We start from the raw sequence: 19,848 nt of genomic DNA, 5'->3' as shown, positions 1-19,848 counted from the left end.
GGTCAGTGTATCTCTTCATTTGTTCACCATGAATAAACAAAGAATTTCAGTTGGAATGGTGTGGTTTGGATCCAGTTTATGATTTTACTACAGCTGTTACCTTTGACCCCAAGTGTTGTTACAACTGACCCAGGATGCGGGCTAAAATGTAACATTTCTCTCCCTGTCTTTGAGGCTGAATAACTCTTTCTCTCCTTGTACCACAGAGATGTTGAAACTGCTCAGTTTTGTAACCGACAAACGTAAAAAAACATTACACCAGACTTTGAAAGATCTATCTCAAATGAGCAAAGAAATATGGACAGAAATGTGAAAATTGTTACAATCATCCCCGGTCTCCCCTAAAGTTCCTTTTGAAACTAATCAATAAAACACCACCACCAAATGAGGAGTTGAAGTTGTGCTCTTATTCAACCAGCAGGCGGCGCTGAAGTGGTACATGTGAAGCTGAAATGGGTTACAGTTTTTCTCAACTGTTTACTGTAAACACATTTCCTGAAACTATAGCTCAATTTCTTAAAACTCTATGCACTCACACCCCAGGTTCCATCATGAGTCATACTGAACATTGTTAGAAGTGTTTTTTCATTTTCGTTATCAGTGCAGTTACTGTAACTTCATATGAACCTACTTTGCTGCCTGGGCTTTGGATAATACAGTTTTTCATAATTGCTTACACACATTTTCTGAAACTAGGGCTCATTTTCTCAAAACTCTAAGCACAAAACACAAAACCACTAACACAAAATGCAAAACTCCACTGGCAAAATGAAACACTGCATTCAAAACCATTTTATTTCTTTTCAAAATGTTATTTTGCAGTAAAATGACACACACAACCATCAGATGAATACATCTAACAACCCACTACACACTGATGTGCTCAACGGAAAACACTATTATGAATATCTCATCACTAGGCTTATGCCTTTTGCATGTTCAGAATTAGACTTACACAGCAGCCTATTGTAAAAGACACAGTTACAGTATACAGTAATATAGTAACACACAAATACTTTATTTCAATCACAAATACTTTATTTCAGCACTTGAATGTGTTGGATATGTGAAGTGTTCTACATACAAAATACAATGCTGTAGGATAAAAACAGAAAAATGGCTTTTCTGTAAAATAAATAAATAAAAATTGAAAAACTGAAAAAAGATTACAGTAAAAAAAAAATGAGGCTGCATCCTGCCTCCTCTTTGGGCTGGACAGCACCTCATCTACATCACAAGCCATGTTCACACAGACTGGTCGTCTCTCAGTTCTGCAGAAGATCTAAAAACATGATGTGATTGGTTAGGGTACAAGAATATTTCTGTTTTTCAATATGAAATGACACATTACTGTGACACTGACCAACCATCACTGTCTAGCACAGGCCTACTGATGTGTAGGACTACTACAGTACTACTACTACTACAGTATACTACAGTATAAAGAACAGCAGCATGGTGCAGACAGGAGGCTACTTGCCTGTTCTCATGTCTGAATGTCTGGATGATGGAAGCAGCAGTGAAGCTCAGGTTGGTCTGGACTCTCTGCCCAGACTCCCTCATACTCAACCCATGTGGACCACATGGTGAGCCAAAGTGACCCGGATGTCATCTGAGATAACTGTTCTCCTTGCTCTTCTTTGTCCCTGTCCTCCTCTTCCTCCTCTTACTGTCACTCCTCTTCCTCTAGCTCTCACTGCAACATTGGTTTCCATTGTTCTCAAAAACAAGAGAGCTCACCTGTGGCATTTTTATAGAGCTAAAGCTGATTTCTGAGTGAACAATTCAGATATTAGTGATTATATGTGTGATGAGTGGATGTTGCCAATTGGTAAATGAATTTAAGCATTTGGGATGGCAGTGCTTCCAAATGAACATGTGATTTTAGTTTTTGAATGTTGTGCCTAATGTAGAGAATGAGAGAAAACTACACATTACTGTGTGTAGTGTTTTTCAAAAAGTGTGACAGAGAATTGCAAACTGAGTGAAAAGCAGAAAATGTGCTTGTAGGTTTGCAGACTTGGTTTAGGGATTTGACACAAGAGTTTCAGGTTTTAGTGATTGTGTCCCAAGTTCCAGTTTTAGTGTGTAAACAACTGTGAAAAACTGGAATTGACAACTCATAGCAAATTACACTGACTGACAAATGGAATTTTCTTTAGTAATGATAGATTTGTTTTTCTTGAATGAATCAATTCCATATTTCAGATAATCCATATGTCCTGCAATGATCTAATATATTTATAGCCCTCTCTAGAAGTGCTTACAATAGCACTTGGTACTAGAGCTGTGTCCTGGCAGTGGGACTGGTAAACAGGCCCTGGCTGTATCAGTGTGAAATGTCACTTTGACCATGAGGTAAAAGGGCTTCAGAGTCTTTCATTTACATTGACAGCCTCTCACCCACACTGCTCTGTGCCAGGGTGACGAAACAGCCCAGTCAACACGCTGCTCACTTCTGGTATGTGGTGGAGAACCTGCTGTGTCTTTTCACTGTGGAAGTCAAGGAGGAAATGCAAGCAGGGGTCCTTGAGGGGTTTCCAGGGGGTCCCCAGCAAACTGATCAATTGTTAAACTTCACCATTATTTCATTTACAAGAAGTGAACACAAATGGAGAATGTAGAAGAAAAGATGTATTTGATCATAGTTTCACTGTTATCTCTCTACCTATACAGACAGTCATGGAATTCTGGACAATATCATATCTAACAATAAAGATATTCTCAGATTTGGGTCAAATGGGGGGTCTGTTGCCCTAATATGGACTACATTAGGGGTCCTTGATATGAAAAAGGTTGAGAATCACTGATCTAATACAAGCCAGAATTCTACACATGAAGAAGAATATACTTTAAATGTGTTGCCTGGTTGTCTGGTCCTAAGTGACTTTTTACTACTTGAAAAGGCCTAAAACAACAAAAGAGGGGTTGGAAAATAAAAGTAACTTATAAACTTGTAAATTATGAATGTGTTACTTCATAACAAAAGGAGATCCAGTGTGTCTCCTCTGTGTGTTTGTAAGAGGAAGTGGTGAGGCAGCAGGAAACTGTTGATTAACCTGTGCATTTCATCACTGTTTGCATCACATCAAAACTCCCACACATCCACCGGAGAACAGATTCCTCTCCTCTTCAGTATCAGGAAGCAGCTGAAACTGCAATTCTTACATAATACAGTCAGGTTACGAATAGAAAATGACAATACTTAGCCCATGATACCTTTCAACAAGTGTGAAGGGCGTGGCTTGTCGCAAATGTAGCCAGAAGTCCAGCTTTGTCCACTTAACTTTGCTTTACTGAAGAGGATAAACATGTTGGAAGTGATTTTTCACTCCTTCAACTATCTGTCGTTGCCAGAAACTCTGAAAGCTTTAGCTCTGTTTGCTCTGGAAGAACAGCGCCCTCTTCCTGTTTTGTGCCGTAAAGCGATCCGGCAGATTTCCCGCCAAATTCTCTCCGATATCAACAAGCTTTCAGGCGAGTTTCAGACCGGCGGTTTTAGACGAGTTCGCGTGAAGTACGGCAACTCTGGAGGGGAAATAATGTAATTTCCACCTCACTAAAGGCAGATTTTTAAAACAATTAACTTTTTTCTCATGCAAATAAAAAACTAAAGTGCTTGATATATAAACAGTTGGAAAAAAATAATGAATGAGAAATAGTTGATAATATTAGATTTTTCATGTTTTACTTTAACACACATTATGCTGTCCTTAGTAAATTTAAACTTGTTATTACTCATGAGATTCAACCCGGTGGCACGCAATGACTGGCTTCAGTGTCTTGTACTGCTCTGGTTGCATTTCTGCACATGTGACTATTTAAAATGTTGATTATTTAATCCAATCTACGTTCCAGCTGCCTTGCACTTTATCATCACTCGCTCTACAATCCTCAGAATCACTGTGGATTGCATGCTGGGCTGCATGGAACTGAACTGAAATGTTGTTGAAATGTTGACCAATTCTCATGAACCCCTGCTACCTAATGATTAACGTTTCCTCTGGATGTGTGCTTGGTCTCCAGACCGTTCAAACATAGGAAAGTGACATTTATTTCTACATTCATCTCTATTACAAATAATAGCTGTAAAAGCACACAGTGATTTTCCTTTTATGTTGACATTATCCCTTAGTGACAGCAGGGAGTTGTGTATAGACTGTAGGTGGTGTAATGTTGACCAAGATCTATTGCAATACCTCCAACAGTGGTTGATCAAAGCCACATATCTGCCCTAGATGACAAGTAAGTTACACTCTACTAACATGTAGTCAATAACACACAGAGTTCTTACATCAATCTGGAAAGGTATGGAAAATAAATTTGATCATGTTTGACCAAGTTATACAAAACGTCTGGGTGAGTCTGGACATGTTTTGTTTTTCAGTCCCCATACACATATGGTTAGCCATCTTATATACTGTAGTTGTAAATACTGCTATTCCTTAAAGGATAAATTAGGTGATTTTGGGCTTATATATAATTAGTCTCTTACATACCTGTAGTACTTGGACCCACAGGGAATATTGACTCTAGAGTCAGCTGTCAGTTGAAACAGTGAACTCTGCTGAAACAGCATAGCTCATACTGAATACCAACCACAATCTTCAAATCCAGTCAAGAAATGAAGGCTTCATACATAGGTCCGACTTATCCTTTAAATACCAGATTTGAACCTATAAGTACATGCATCTGACATAACACTGGGACATTCAGCTTTTGATTTGGGATCCATGTTATACTAGATGAGTAACTGAGTCAACAGGACAGGCCTAATGCTGACATATCTGCATATACTCCATATAACAGTTCACAGTGTGGTGGCTAGATAATGCTTCTGGGACTAAACGCAGCTGTAGTAACACTGAACAAAGGTCTGTCTGGGCGGGGGTGGGGGTGGGGGGGCAAAGACACAGAGGAGAAAGAGTGGGAGGAGGGAGGAAGGGGGTGAGGAGGGAGAGAAGGAAAACATCCAGGGTCACTGCAGGTTTCCGAAAGTCAAATGTAACACTTTTTAAGACTTTTTTCATGCCAATTTAACCCAGAATGAATGTATTTCACCCCCAAAAATAAACCTGAGGAGTAAAAAAAAGTGTATTTAAGAGTCAAAGGCAACTTTTAACAGTAATATGAATCAGATTATCAACTGATGAAGTCACTCAAAATATAGTTAAACCAAAATAATTTCTGAAAACATAGCTGTCACACACTTCAGAAACAGTTTACTTTTGTAATCTGGTTATGTAATCCAGTTACAGCCATTAGAAGTGAAGACATTTGACAGCTGAGCATTTGTTGATAGGTTATGAAATACCTGTCAGTGTGGGGGAATTCTCCTTTAAGGTGAGGCAGCACAGGTGAAGAGGAAATAAAATCCTAACCTACCAGAATCTAAGTCCCCAGGAAAAGAACTGGCATTAGCTTTACTTCCTGGATATCAGTGGATCTTTAATGGTGAGTTCATGCTGCACTACTAGGAGTAAATATAAACTGATATTCCATTGGTTTACACTTTTGAATGAAAACAAACACTTTTTGCATAATAACTTTGATTTATTCTGTTATTAACATATTCAAATTAGCTCATATTTCCTAAGAATGTGCAAATTCCCATATCAGTTACAAACATTTTTTTCTCAGTGGATAAAGTCAAGCCCCATTTTCCCCGTTTCATTCTGATGAATAATAGTTGGTAATTTACAGAGGGACTTGGAAAAATTGGAGTTACTGACAATACTATTGATATGATGAAAATCTGAGATGTTTCACAATTTTGTCCTGTAAAATACCACATAACTTCAGTCATAGAAATGACTGAAGATATCAAAAAGCCTCTGTAAATTAGGCAGCAGCTCAAAGGTTTGCTCATTAAAGGTGTTTTTTAGCTGGTATAAAAACACACAAACAAACAATTTACAGTTATTTCTGAGGATTGTTACATATTTTATGAAACTACAGTACTTACAGAAGCAAAATTTTGCAATATCTCAAAACTGACCTGGAAACCCACCATGAAACAGAATTACAGTTTTTGCCGATTACTTACACACTGAAAATGAATGCTTAGACAAACGCATCAAAACCTTAACTTTTGTAACCATGCCTTAAACAAAGGCACCAAAAGTACAAACACATTTTCTTTTTTTGCACTTTGTTTGTAATTCTGCAACACACTTCTTGCAAAACACTACACACCGTTTCTTACATTAGACACTTTCATTCAAAAATGAAATCTCTTGCAATCATTGGGAAAACACTTCTATTCAAAATGCAAAACATACCTGAAATTGGAAACACCCCCACACACACACATGAAAACACTCATACACTAATTGAACATCAGTCAGTCTGAGCCTTAGCGCTACAAATAGGCCTCAGGTAAGCTCACCTCTTTTGTGAGAACTTTGCAAACATGGAGGCAGCGAGAGCGGGAGGAGGAGGAGGAGGAGGAGGAGGAGGAGGAGGAGGAGGCGGCGGCAATAGACGGAGACATATTTCCGATGAAGAACAGGAGAACAGGTATGTCTTCAACTTTCTACACTAGACTGTACCTATGGAATTGTTGCACATCATTCTAAAAAAGAACCTAACCAATGACATCATGTTCTTGCATTTTCTACAGAACTGCCAGACGACCTCCTGAGGGTGGAAGGCAACGTCTGTTCACCCATGAACAGGAACTGGCCATTGTCAATATAGTGTTGTAATTTTCTGAAGCCTTTCTATTTTTGTGTTCATTGAAATTTGAGTAGATGTACTGTACTGGAACGATCTTTCACAGAAGCCTGTATGAGAAAATTAAAAAGGTATACAAAGTACTAAAGACAGCAGTGTTTTGTATAAAGTACATCAGTGTGTTGTTGCTGCTTTGAAAGAGTAATTCAGATGGTGCATGTGTGTATCATTTTGTTGCAAAAATGCTAGGTTTTGATTGCAGAGTGTGTAGAGTTTTGGCACAATGAGCCAAATTCCGCAACAAGTGTGTAAGCAATCACAAAAAAACTGTAATACAAATCCTTTACATGATTTTGGCCAGTTCAGTCTAGATTTCCATCTGGAGTTTCTTGTTTTAATGTGACACATTAATATTAATGTGCACAAGTATTAACTGCCTGCGGTTTAGAACAAACACATGAATTGCTTGCAGGGTGGATCTTTGCCTCAAGTATTAATATGATCTTTCCAGTTTGTGTACAAAGTCAACATATCATGTACATGTTATAAGGAGAGTTAAAAATGTTTCTCTGCTATCACATGAAAACCTAAGAACTCCAACTTTAGTCTTTGCTTCTTCTTTTTTTTTTTTTTTTTACTTAATTTTTGTATGTGCTCAGCATGCAAGCACCTAGAAAATTCAATTCAAATCCATTCAAACTCTTTCTTTTCTCTTTCATTTTTGCCAATAAATCACATATTCATATCTAACATTGGTCCTGACATAGTAAATAGCACAATAAATCACAGCTGATACCACACGCTTACCCGTACACATTTCTAATAAAAAGGCAACTCGTCAATTAAAACATTCATTACTGTCAAAAAAAACCCACCGTCATTTCATTCATAACTGTAAAAAATGGTAAACCTTAAAACTACGGACAAAAAATGATGGAGTCATGAGGTGGAGAGAGGGAAGAGTTCATGCTCATCTGCAGTCTTTGTGTCACAGGTGCTGAATCATTGTCCTCGGTGATATGAAGAGCACAGTGTGTAGTTTGAGTGATCTCTGTTGTACTTCCAGTCATGTGATTTATTACATCCTGTAGGTGGATTCTGGTCCTGAGGTCTGGCTCTGCTACAGAGCAGAAACCTGCAGCTGGTAGGGATCGGTCCTTGCTCAAATCTCTGCAGTTGTGTCACAAATCTCCTGTCAACTACAGTACATCTGGCACCATCATGGAGGTCCAGTGGAGAACTGGCTGCATGCAAATAATGTCTGAATATATAACAACCAGGCTAGAGAGAGAGAGAGAGCTAGCCGAAAAAGACTGTCGTGTCGTAGCCGTAAAGGAGTCATTCCTATGTTCCCAAGGTCCTATGTTCCCCAGATTTATATGGCACATAATGGGAACATGAAAAAGGGTCCTATGTTCCCAAGGTCCTATGTTCCCCAGATTTATATGGCACATAATGGGAACATGAAAAAGGGTCCTATGTTCCCAAGGTCCTATGTTCCCCAGATTTATATGGCACATAATGGGAACATGAAAAAGGGTCCTATGTTCCCAAGGTCCTATGTTCCCCAGATTTATATGGCACATAATGGGAACATGAAAAAGGGTCCTATGTTCCCAAGGTCCTATGTTACCAGGGTCCTATGTTCCCCAGCTCTATATAGCACATAATGGGAACCTCAAAAAGATGTTCCCCAGCTCTATAATCGCTTAATATGGTTAGTTAGGGTTAGGGTTAGGGTTTAGGGTTAGGGTTAAACATAGGACCCTGGGAACACAGATACACTCCCGCTGTAAATCCATACAGTAATGTTGTAAAAGGGAAGAGTGTGATGAGGTAGATTAGTTTCCAGATGTAGTTACTGTGACACAGTAAACTGTCTTGTCTTCAGCTCTAGTCTCTACTCCAAAACACTCTGAGTTGTAGCTTGAGAAGAGTCAGCTCAGTTAACCTGAACAGACTGTTAGCTAGCGAGCTAGCCAGCAGGCTCATTTAGCAAAGCAACAAATGTTAATGTTAACATAGAACTACTACAATTCACTAGTAATGCTAGCTGCTGCTAGCTATGTTAGCTAGTGTGCTAATCAGATGTGTTAACAACAAGGTGTTGTTAGATGGTTAGCTAGCTAACAAGCTGACATTATGATTAAACACCAAATGAAGCAGATAGATCAGTGTTTAAAAGATCAGTTCTCAGTCAAAAACAGCACAGAAATGAACCAAGTCTCTTGAATTCTGCAGAGAAGGTAAAGTCGTATGTGTAGAAATGCGTCAACCGTTTTGACCCTGAACGCAACACAGCATCCATCCAGGAACGGAGCCAACACCTACATATACAGAGTGAGAGTCAGCATACACATCAGCGAGAGAGAGGAGCATGAACAGGCATTTTCAAAGATGCGAGAGAGTCTCCATCTACGTGGAGGCCGAGTCGCCGGGGGCGACGCCGATGTCGCCCGTCGGGTGGGCGGCGATCTGCTCCAGGAGCTTCTCGGACTGAAGCAGCTGATTGGTCCACTCTTGACACGCCTCCTCTATGTCGGGCCCCTCCCCTCCGTATTCCGGAGGGAGGAGGGACAGCGGGAAGAAATCGGTCAAGGTGTCGCAGAAATCTGAACCGTGCATATGGATCTGTAGAGGAGAGAGAGAGAGACCGGTTTAGTTTAATGGCATTTCTGATTTGTTAGTACCAGTATGTGGAGAGTGTAACAACAACAACAACAACAACAACAACACAATATCGTTATACTCAGTATGGTTGATTGGCAGTGTACCGACCCTCTGTTTGATCTTCTCCGGCAAGAAGGGGCGGAGCATGGCGAAGACCGGCCGGAAGAACATCGGCTCATTGATCAGATGGATTCCTCTCACCTTCAGCGGAAAGGAGTCCTGGAAAACACACACACACACACACACACACACACACACACACACACACACACATTAGACAGACAGGCTATCAATCAGCCAGCAAGCCAACCACTCTATCAGCCAGCCAGATCTAGAAAATGGAGGCAAATGGTGAACAACTAATCAGCATATGAGTTGTTTATTCCCACAAATCATGACTCAACCTTGCAATACTTATGCTGCATTCATGTCATATGGGAAAGACAGTAGATATGAGCTTTCTACGAGAAAATACCATTCATTTGAGCTTTCGGACGGTAAACACTACAGGTTTGATTTCTCCAACTTCCTTCACCGACAAGGAAATACCTGCAGTGAAGTGTGATTCATATCGAATGAAACAAAAGAAAAAGGGCACAACGCCTCCTTGCTGCATTTTTTGGTTTGTGGTTGACACTGCAGTATTTGGTTTGCTCAAAATGTGTGTGAAAAAAGCTGATCAGGAGCATGCAAAGTCGACATAAAACTACAGCCATGGTGTTTTAGTGTCTTTAGACAAGTTTAAACATGTGAACAAGTTGGTGCTGGAGGTGTGGGGTGATGTGGCCTGAGTGCAACATTATGCTGCGTTCAAATCATATCAGAGAAAGTGGAAGATCCGGATCTTGTTGCTGCAGCTTGGAAGCATTCAAGCCCAGACGCAAAATAACTTATTTATGAAGTTAAAATCAACCATAAACGAACTGCAGCAGACATTACTCACTTTTTCCTAAGCAGAGTTGGTTGTATTAGTATGAATATAACTGATAATTCTGACTTTTCATTACAACCAGTGGGTTATTTCCCAGTCGGCAGCTCGTATTTACGGTAAATCCGACATGACCTACCGACAGTACGGCCGATATCTTCATGGCGAGGGAGGGGTTAATCTGCAGGGCGTGGCCTAGGGTCCAGCCCTGCAGGTCGAAGATGACCTTCAGGCCCCGCCTCTGGGTCTCCGTCTCCGTGCAGATCATCTCGGATGTCATCAGGCTGACCCGGAACACCTCGAAGGCCGACCAGTTTTTAGGCTTCCACTGGGCTGGAGAGAGAGACACACACACACACACAGACACATTTGTATTACTATACTTGGATTACATTCCTGCCTAACCTTAACCTTTAACCTAAACCTAATCCTAATTCTAATCTTAAAGGGCCATGCCGGTGTTTTTGCATGTTTTAGCCCATTTTACTACACTGCATGCATTCTTTACATTACTACCAACCATTTTCCAAAGCATACCATACATTTACATTTTTTTGAATATTTACTCTTTTTTTTTTTTTTAATACCTCAAAATTCTCTGCTGCGGCTACCATTCATGTCCAGGTTTAGAAGTCACGGATATTTGAATTTAGTTCATCAAACAATATTTTCTTTAGGGACTATTTTCCGGCGGAGACATACATTCTGTTGTGTGTTCGACAGAGAGGAATGGTGCATTCACGTGCTATCAGATAAATCTGAAAAATGACTTTCCTTCTTTGTAGCAAAAAGAAGACAAATCTACATCATCCTTCCCACGATGCCCATGTCTACTTATCATTCGTCATCTGGGTTTGATTTTTTCCGACCAAATGGGCTAAAACAAAAAACACTCTTTCCCATACTTCCCACTCATACTTATCTTCACACTTAACATGTGCTGAACTGCATTATGTTTATATAATCCCTCAATTGAATATATTCTATTTTTATGTTTATACTATATATTTCTTTTTTTCCCTGTCCTCTATTAGTTTTGCTTGTGCAGCGGCCAAATTTACCCACAGTGATCAATAAAGTTTTGTCTTATGTCATGATGATCACCGACTGGACCTCATAGTTTACCCACCTTTTCATTATTTCATCACTGCTTATGAGTAAAAATCCATAATTGGCTGACTTTCCTGCATTTTTTTAATGACCACACACTCTCTGTTTTCCCCTCAAATCTAGGTCAGCCACCTAACCTCCAACCCTTGGGACTGAAAACAAACACACACACACTCACCAATCCTGTAGACCAGCACCCTGCTGCCGGCGTGGTCCCGCTGCGGGAGGACGGCATGGTAATGGTTGTTGAGGAGGCCCAGGACCGAACGGGGAGCCAGGCAGCCGCTGATCTCAGGACACTCCCTCCGCCAACGCTGGTAGTTCAGAAAGAGCTGGAGAGGAGAGGGAAGATTAACTATACTGATGGATAGTCAGTCTGTCAGAGAGCCAGTCAGTCAGATAGAGTTTTGAGAGTTTGTATTCCAGACAGCGAAAGTCAGGGAATTTGATAAATTCTCTGTGGAAGTCAGGGAATTTTTTACAAATGGCTCAGTTTACCCAAGAGAAAAAGACGAAGATGTTTTGTCTTCAGGTGACTCTCACTATAGTCGAAACGTCGGCGCATAAAAGAGGATATTTTCTATAAGCTTGTGGGAGTTGACACAGGTCAAATAGCCCCAGTGGTTTGATAAGCCTTAACCAACTGCCAGGCCCTCAGTGTAAATAAAAACCTGTTCTTTATTCCTGTCGAGATCAAACACAGTTCAAATGGGAATACAAGTTTGGGTTTTGGGTTTGTAATAAAAGCAAAATGCCTTTTAGACACATACAGTATGACTATATCTTTTCTTCTGAAAAAGTCCGTGGAAAATGGTTAATGCAGGAAAAGTTTCTGGGAGTGTTTGTGTATAAAACTGTGCAAAAGAGCGAATGCACTGTGGACTTACAGATATTTGGGCAGATGGGTTTAAAGCAATAATAATCCATAACATTTTCATATAACTAAATGTCCATTTTGTTATTCGCGATTGCCGAAGCTAAATTGTAGGCCGAAGCCTTCCCGTGGGTGACTAGCGGCTAAGTGGCTAACACAAAGTAGTTTGTCTTCTGCAACTAAAAAAAAGCAACAAATTGGTGTTGAGATTCACCTCAACTCACTACGCAGCATAAGCTTTTAGACGATTTGCACGTTTCTGTTATTTCAGGGCGTAGAAACTTACAGAAAAGACTTACACTACAACGCAGAATGTACAAGCTATTGATTAGGGAGTAGACGTTGTCACTCATGGCAGGATTTCACCTCTTGAGATGCAGTTTGGGACTTTGCTAAAGTTTGAGTTCAGACTCGTGATAGTAACTGCTGACATTTTTTCACTGTAGCTGTGAAGCGGGAGTGTATCTATGTTCCCAGGGTCCAATGTTCCCCAGATTTATATGGCACATATTGGGAACATGACAAAGGGTCCTATGTTCCCAGGGTCCTATGTTTAACCCTAACCCTAACCGACCTAACCCTAAACTCGCTCTGATAAAAAGCCCCTCTGTTCTTTGAAACAGTTGTGGTCAGAGCTCTGGGTAAACATCTACACACAACCAACCTAACCCTAACCCTAACCCTAACCCTAACCCCTAACCCTAACTAACCATATTAAGCGAATACAGAGCTGGGGAACATCCTTTTCAGGTTCCCATTATGTGCTATATAGATCTGGGGAACATAGGACCCTGGTAACATAGAACCTTGGGAACATAGGACCGTGGGAACATAGGACCCTGGGAGAGCACATATGTAGAACTGGGGAACATAGGACCCTGGTAACATAGAACCTTGGGAACATAGGACCGTGGGAACATAGGACCGTGGGAACAAAGGACCCTGGGAGAGCACATATGTAGAACTGGGGAACATAGGACCCTGGGAACATAGAGACGCTCCCCACAAGGGGTACTGGTCAATAACACATACTCAGATCTCCTGCACACCTCCACTGGCTCCCCCCAAGGTTGTGTCCTCTCACCTCTGCTCTTCATCCTCTACAAATCCCAACTGCCATCTGGTGAAGTTCGCTGACCACACTGTGCTCCTCTCCTTGCTGTCTGGCCCCACATACAACCATGGGGCTGCCCTCCGTGAGTTTGTGGAGCGGTGGGACAGCTCTTGTCTGGAGCTTAATGTTTGTAAGACCAAAGACATGGTGGTGTACTTCTCCAGGCAGCACATGGACCAGGCCACATCAGTGATTACATCCATCCATGGGCAGCCAGTGGAGCTGGTCCAGCAATACAAGTACTTAGGCACCATCTTTGATGATAAATTGAAGTTGGATGCCAATACTGAGGAGATTCTGAAGAAGGGGCAGCAGCGTCAGTACTTTCTGAGGAAGCTCAACTCCTTTGGTGTCAACAAGAGCATCCTCACTACCTTCTACTACTCCTACATAGAAAGCGTATTAAGCTTCTCCATTACTTGCTGGTTCCATTCCCTGGCCATTCAGAACAGAAAACGGCTACAGAGTGTCGTGAACACGTGCTCAAAAACTATTGGGCACCCCCTGAGATCTCTGTCTTCTGTCTGTGGCCAGCAAATCATGCAGACAGCGAATCGGATTATAAATAACATGACCCCCACCCACACTCTGTCCTACGCTGCCCTGGATGCAGGACTCTTTGGGCAGCACGGTGGCTCAGTGGTTAGTACTGTCGCCTCACAGCAAGAAAGTCGTCGTCTTTCTGTGTGGAGTTTGCATGTTCTCCCCGTGTTTGCGTGGGGTTTCCTCCCACACTCTGAAGACATGCTGTGTTTGTGTAGTATTGTATATAATGTATATAATCTAGTAAAATGATGTGTAGTATGTATATGATGTATGTAACCTATATGATGTGTGTAGATATATATATAATGTAGTATGTATGTATATATTGTATACAATGCTATGTAAAGCCCTTTGAGACATGCTTGTGATAAGGGGCTATACAAATAAACAACACTAACTAACCTTTGTACCAGAGGCTGTCCGCCTTCTGAACTCTGACTCCTTAGCCCATTCCCACTTATGAGCCAATCTCATGCCGGATCATTTTTTAACATTTTGCACATAGTGCCAATCTGCACTTCATTCTTTGTTGTTGTCTGTGACTGTATTTTTAGGTCCTACTGTGCAAGCCCTGTTTAATTGCCCCTCGGTGATAAATCAAGTTTTTTGAATTGAATAATACTGAACAGATTTTTGTGAAATTAAGCCAAGTGAGGTGTGTGATGCTTCCTCGAACATATTTCAAAATCAAAGTCATATGCTTTTTAGATTGCTTATATGAAGTAACCTCCCATACGCTGACATATCGGGTACAGTCAACCCAAGTGTTGACAGAAATTACATCAACTTCAGTTCCCTATAGTCAGTTCATGAAAGCTTTTACATTTGTTGTTCTAAACACCCAGTGGCTGGTAGCTCTTTCAGCTGTTGCTGGGGGCTTGATCTTTCCTGGGAAAAATCCTTTCCAGTTTGTTTGGAACAAACAGAGGAAGAACTGGGTAGTTAGCATGAGCAGTGATAGCCACCGTGGCTGAACAGACAAAGAAAAGAGAAACTCAAAACTTCAACAGAAAAAAGCAAAAACGTCTGGACACACTGTTTGATTGACAGGTGATCTCTGGGAAGTGCAGTGCAGAAACACCACAGCAATGAGCGCTGATGGAGATGGAGACTAAATGAAAAAAAAAAAATGTAACTTTTGGATTGCCATTTTAAAACTATAGGCTTGCTGGGATTGCCATTTCCCCTGCTTCCCCCACCACTCCGGTCACCAACACAGACTGCAGTCTGGCTGCTCAGTTTACACACAGTTGGCCCAATGCCAACTCTTTTCAAATGAAAACAAGCAACCCTGCATTTCTGGGTTGCTTGTACAAGTTGTCCCAAGTGACAATTCCACATTTAGTAATATACCTAACACTCTTATTAAGAGCTGTTTACAACCTATTAGAGAGACTCCCAAATCTAACATGTTGAGAAGAAAACACAGCAAATTCCTTCTTGTAATCATTACACCATAGGAGATAAAAATACCACAAACTATGACAAAGTCACTGTTATCTCACTATTAAGTACCACAGACACACTTCTCTACAGTAATATCAGTGACTATAGGCAGCCCCTGGCTAATGAGGTTTTGACAGTTTTCAGTCAACCACATGTTTTCAGTCAACCATTCCTAAGGCAACTTCATCAAATATTGCCAGAGGGAGGAAAGTGATGACAGTGAGCAAAAGATAGGGTTGTTTTTTTTTTTTACATGATTCAACACAGACACCATGAAAGAGCCAGTTTATTCTTGGTACATATTTGTCGTTTGATGTGACAGTCACGCTGTACATGAGTCAACACCAAACTGAAAGCCAGTAAAACGTGCACCAGGACTTAACAGGTAGTAAAGTTTCTCTTGAAGAAAAGATTTAGCAAAAGACTAAATTATCTGTGGAGAATTGGCTAAATTAAATCAATTAGAGACAGTACATCTTTTCAGTGTTAAAAAATTATTTCTACATATAATACACAAACACTGCATTATTACTTACTCTGTGGTTTTAACAAGCAAGAGCATTTTTCCACAACACATCATTTAAGATAAACTTTCAATCTTCTAGACTTATGAATTTGTCCAATTGAGGATGTCCTGGAGCTTATTCCGATCACATGGTGCATAAAAGGTGAATGCTGTCTTTCCTAGTTTGTACATGGTATATGTAATGAAATATATCTCTGTGAGTGAGGATGCTGCCCAGTTATTCTAAAGAGAGGAAATAATAACCTTATACTTAGGATAAATTCTCATCTAACCAGATAACTAAGTACTTGTGACATTGGACCTTTTGAATTTCAATACCAGTTATAGTACAAATATTACAATTTATTTGACCTTAGACTTTTGATCTAGTAAAGAGCATATACTGAGTGGGATTAGTACAAGTTTAAGATTGATCAGGGCATTCTGAATGGCAAGGAAGTCCAGATCAGCCTGTAAATTACTGAAAGCTTAACCAATACCGGGTGCTGATGAGTATATGATCGCATTGTCTACTTAATAATGAACGGTGCTATTTCTGACTAATGAGTCTAGATCATTTATGTATAATGTAAATAACAGAGGACCCAGTATTGAACCCTGTGGCACCCCCTTAGCAACTTTGAGGAAACCAGAGCGATGTCAATCAGCAACAATTGCTTGAGGCCTGCGGGTAAGATCGAGTCAATAGACATAAATGTTTCAGGTACTTCCTTTACAGAGAAAAGCCCCAGTGTAGAATTTGGCTCACGTAGTATGTTTGTAACAGATCCACGCCCTTCCTCATTGCAGACACTGGAGAGCAGAGATGATTTCTCAAACAGATTTCCAGCAGAAGTGAAATGTTCATTAAAAACATATCTGTCTTCTTCGCAATAACGGAGCCATGGTTGGGTAGGGAGAGATGATTTAGTGCTTTAACTTAATATTTTGCAGGATTGCAACTATAAACAGATTTATACACAAAGTAAGATGTTTTGGCATACACTTACTGTATTTCTCAACTGCCTAAAGATTTGCCAGTCAGTGGGGGACTCTTGGGGTTCAGCTGAGAACCAAGGACTATGTCTATTCTTCACTCTGAATTTCTTAAAGGGGGCATGCTTGTTTGCAAAATAATCTGTAAACAGCTAAGGTTCAGGTATAGCACATACGTTTGTGAAATCACTGAGGAATAAGTCATGCAGAAATGCTTGACTTTTGCTTTCTGGTATCCCTAATGCAAGTGATAGGACAGTAACCAATCAGATCCAGGGGAAACACACAGCTGGCTGGTCTAGTTGTTAATATTAAATCCAACAGAGTTGACTCATCAGGGTTCTTTGTGTCTGGTCTAGTAGGTGTAGAGATAAGCTGAGTTGATTCAGGTCAATACAATAGTTCTTCAAACTATCAGAGGATAACCAATCAAGAATTACTACAGGCTTAGAGGCCTCATGTAAGGATAGTAAATCCAAGTTATTAAAACATTTAGAGACACATCAGAGACACTTACTATTTAAAGCTCAAATTGTTTTGACTGAGAGGGTAACACAGACACAGCAAAAGAAGTTAATTTATGTCTTAATAATCGACCGTACCCACAGTTCAGTTTCTTGGCTCGAACCGTACTTTACTATGTTGCGTTTTTGTGTTTGGTTTGTTTCTCTTCACACTGCCCAGTTACAAGCGAACAAGGGCTTGTCAACAAAAGTCACATGACTCACAAGCAGCTTGTTTATCGGACAGAGCTGCGATAACCTGTCATCCTGCCAGGTTAGTGAATTTGGCAGCGGAGGCAGTCAAAACAAATCCGACTCCAGACCTTGGAACTTAAGCTAGGCATGATGGGCTTGTCTGTGCTCTTTGCCGTAATTTCCCCTCTCCGATGTTCATACCAGTAAAGAAAACATCGCACATAACACACACAGAGTAGATGGCGGTGTTGTGCTTTGTTAACACGGTAGTCTATCTTCAATCTGCTCCATGTTGTCTTCACTAGCGGCGGACATCAACCCGATGGCCTACAGGTAGGAGTAAATACGAAGTCACGTCATCTCCGAATTCTAAAGGCCACCAGATGTCAGTGAACTCGTGGTGAGAAATATCCCAGAACACGAGCTTCAGAGAAATGGAAACACGACTACTTCTTCTGTTATTACGTACGTTATTACGTCCATGTTTCATTTGACATGAGGGTGAGTAGATGATGACAGAATTTTCATTTTTGGGTGAACTATTCCTTTAACAAAGCACGCCACTAGTGTTTCGGCGGTCTATGCGCAGAACCACCAACGCAGAACTAAATGCTTGTACCGGCATCCATGATTGGCAGCTCTCCCTTCCAATTAGGTCCATCTTAACTGGACTGGGAGTCGATGAGAGTCTCACATTCAGACCAATATCTTTTTTTTTCCCGCCAGAAGCTTCGTTGATTTAGGCAAAACGGCGTCATTCATATTTAAGGTCTTGGTCAGCTACAGACAGCAGTGTGAGATCCAGACAGGTCTTTAAATTAGTAATAAGCAAGTTTGTTTCGCAGTATGGTAATATTGTTATTTTAGTCAGTTGTAGGCATGTGCGAGATGAATTACGTCCTTCTTCATTAGATTATGTAGGGTCTAAAAACCACAACCCTAACACACACACACACACACACACACATCTCTCTCAAAGTTGGCAAGTATGGCATGGCAATAATTGATGGTAACAGTGATGTAACTCATACTATGTCAATGTTTGAAATCCCATGTAAATGACAAGTAGGCTATTGGCTGTTTCGAGTCACTATTTGTTGAACTTTTAGCGTTCACACATATTTGTTTTAAATAAATTAAGACAGCAAGCCAATTACATGCCTGACAAGGACTTTCTCCTCTTTATTCTACATTCTACATTCAACTACTTTTGTTATGAGCTCCATTTTGTTGTTATTGTCGACCAAAAGCACGTGTATGCTTGCCAAGTCGTGTTTACGTCATTCGGTCCCCGAAGTAGGAGCTCACGAGGAGCATTTGAGGACTGCATATAAATTGGGAATTTCCGGATCCAAACTTTGAAGTGGAACGCAGCATATCACTCAAATCTACGCCGCCTTCACTTGTTTCTCCGGGCCAGAGGCTTCCGCTGGGTCCTAAAACCAGTACCGACACTCAGTCACTTTCCTTATAGTTTTAATGGGCTAAAAACATGAAAAGCGGTTTGAAAGCTCCCTATTTGCGTCGCCGTTGACACGATATAAAAAAAACCCCTAAAGTCCAATAAAGTTACGGTTAACTTTCTAACTTCCACGCGCACACAACACGCGGCAATGTTATAGCAACAGAAGTGATTTGTTTCCTCGGGGACAATCGGGCTGTACCTTGAGTGCGAGCTCCACGTCGAAGTCCCGAGCTCGCAGGAACCTGATGAGAAAGCCGTCGGAGAAGTCGAGCGTGCAGAGCGGGAGCAGCTGGGCTCGCGCTCTCTGCCGCAGACCGGACACGTAGGGCCGTAGCAGCTCCGAGTCGTCCGGGAGATCGTTGAGCTGCGGTCCGGTAAGCTGAGAGCCGTCCATGTCGGCCAGGTCAGGTCACATTTCACTACGGCACCGCTCACTGGAGGGGCAAGAGACCGCTGCGAATATAGAGGGAGGACGGGAGGGAGGGGGGGAGGGGGAGGGAGAGAGGGAGGGAGTGTCTAAAATACACTACGATTGATTTTTTTGAATGATAAGTTTTGGAACCATTTCTCGAAACGTTTTCTATAGCCTATGCAAACTGTTGTTGTTGTTATTGTTGTTTTTTTTGCAATAGCCTATGTAACGTTTTATGATTAGTCAGGCCAGAGAGAGAGAGAGAGAGAGAGAGAGAGAGAGAGAGAGAGAGAGAGAGAGAGAGAGAGAGAAACAGAGAGAGAATCACTTTTTCATTAACTGCCCAAAAATACAAAGAAATTCTAAGAATTCTTCCCAAATGACAGACTAATTCAAACAGCAACACTGT

At 41.0% G+C, this 19,848-nt stretch overlaps 1 protein-coding gene across 2 annotated transcripts; it reads right to left on the bottom strand.

The window, feature by feature from the left end:
- Positions 1-8,104: 8,104 nt before the first annotated feature.
- ttpa (tocopherol (alpha) transfer protein) lies at positions 8,105-19,441 on the bottom strand. Of its 2 annotated transcripts, XM_071512228.1 has the most exons (5): positions 19,227-19,441; positions 11,562-11,715; positions 10,413-10,606; positions 9,454-9,564; positions 8,105-9,306 (listed from the first exon to the last, which is right to left on the bottom strand). In XM_071512228.1, exons 1-5 carry the CDS (start codon positions 19,419-19,421, stop codon positions 9,091-9,093), a joined length of 870 nt encoding a protein of 289 aa, XP_071368329.1. In that variant the 5' UTR covers positions 19,422-19,441; the 3' UTR covers positions 8,105-9,090. The 2 variants fall into 2 exon arrangements, with proteins under 2 accessions (XP_071368329.1, XP_071368330.1); XM_071512229.1 differs by lacking the exons at positions 10,413-10,606; positions 11,562-11,715.
- Between the last annotated feature and the right edge of the window lie 407 nt (positions 19,442-19,848).

Source organism: Centroberyx affinis, unplaced genomic scaffold (genome assembly GCF_046629955.1).
Source record: "Centroberyx affinis isolate AG114_WGS23_722 - 3 ecotype Tasmania unplaced genomic scaffold, CSIRO-AGI_Caff_v1 ptg006177l_1, whole genome shotgun sequence".
NCBI classification, from domain to species: Eukaryota; Metazoa; Chordata; class Actinopteri; order Beryciformes; family Berycidae; genus Centroberyx; species Centroberyx affinis.
The sequence above is the reverse complement of the archived record's forward strand: the minus strand, read 5'-3'. Positions and strand labels throughout refer to the sequence as shown.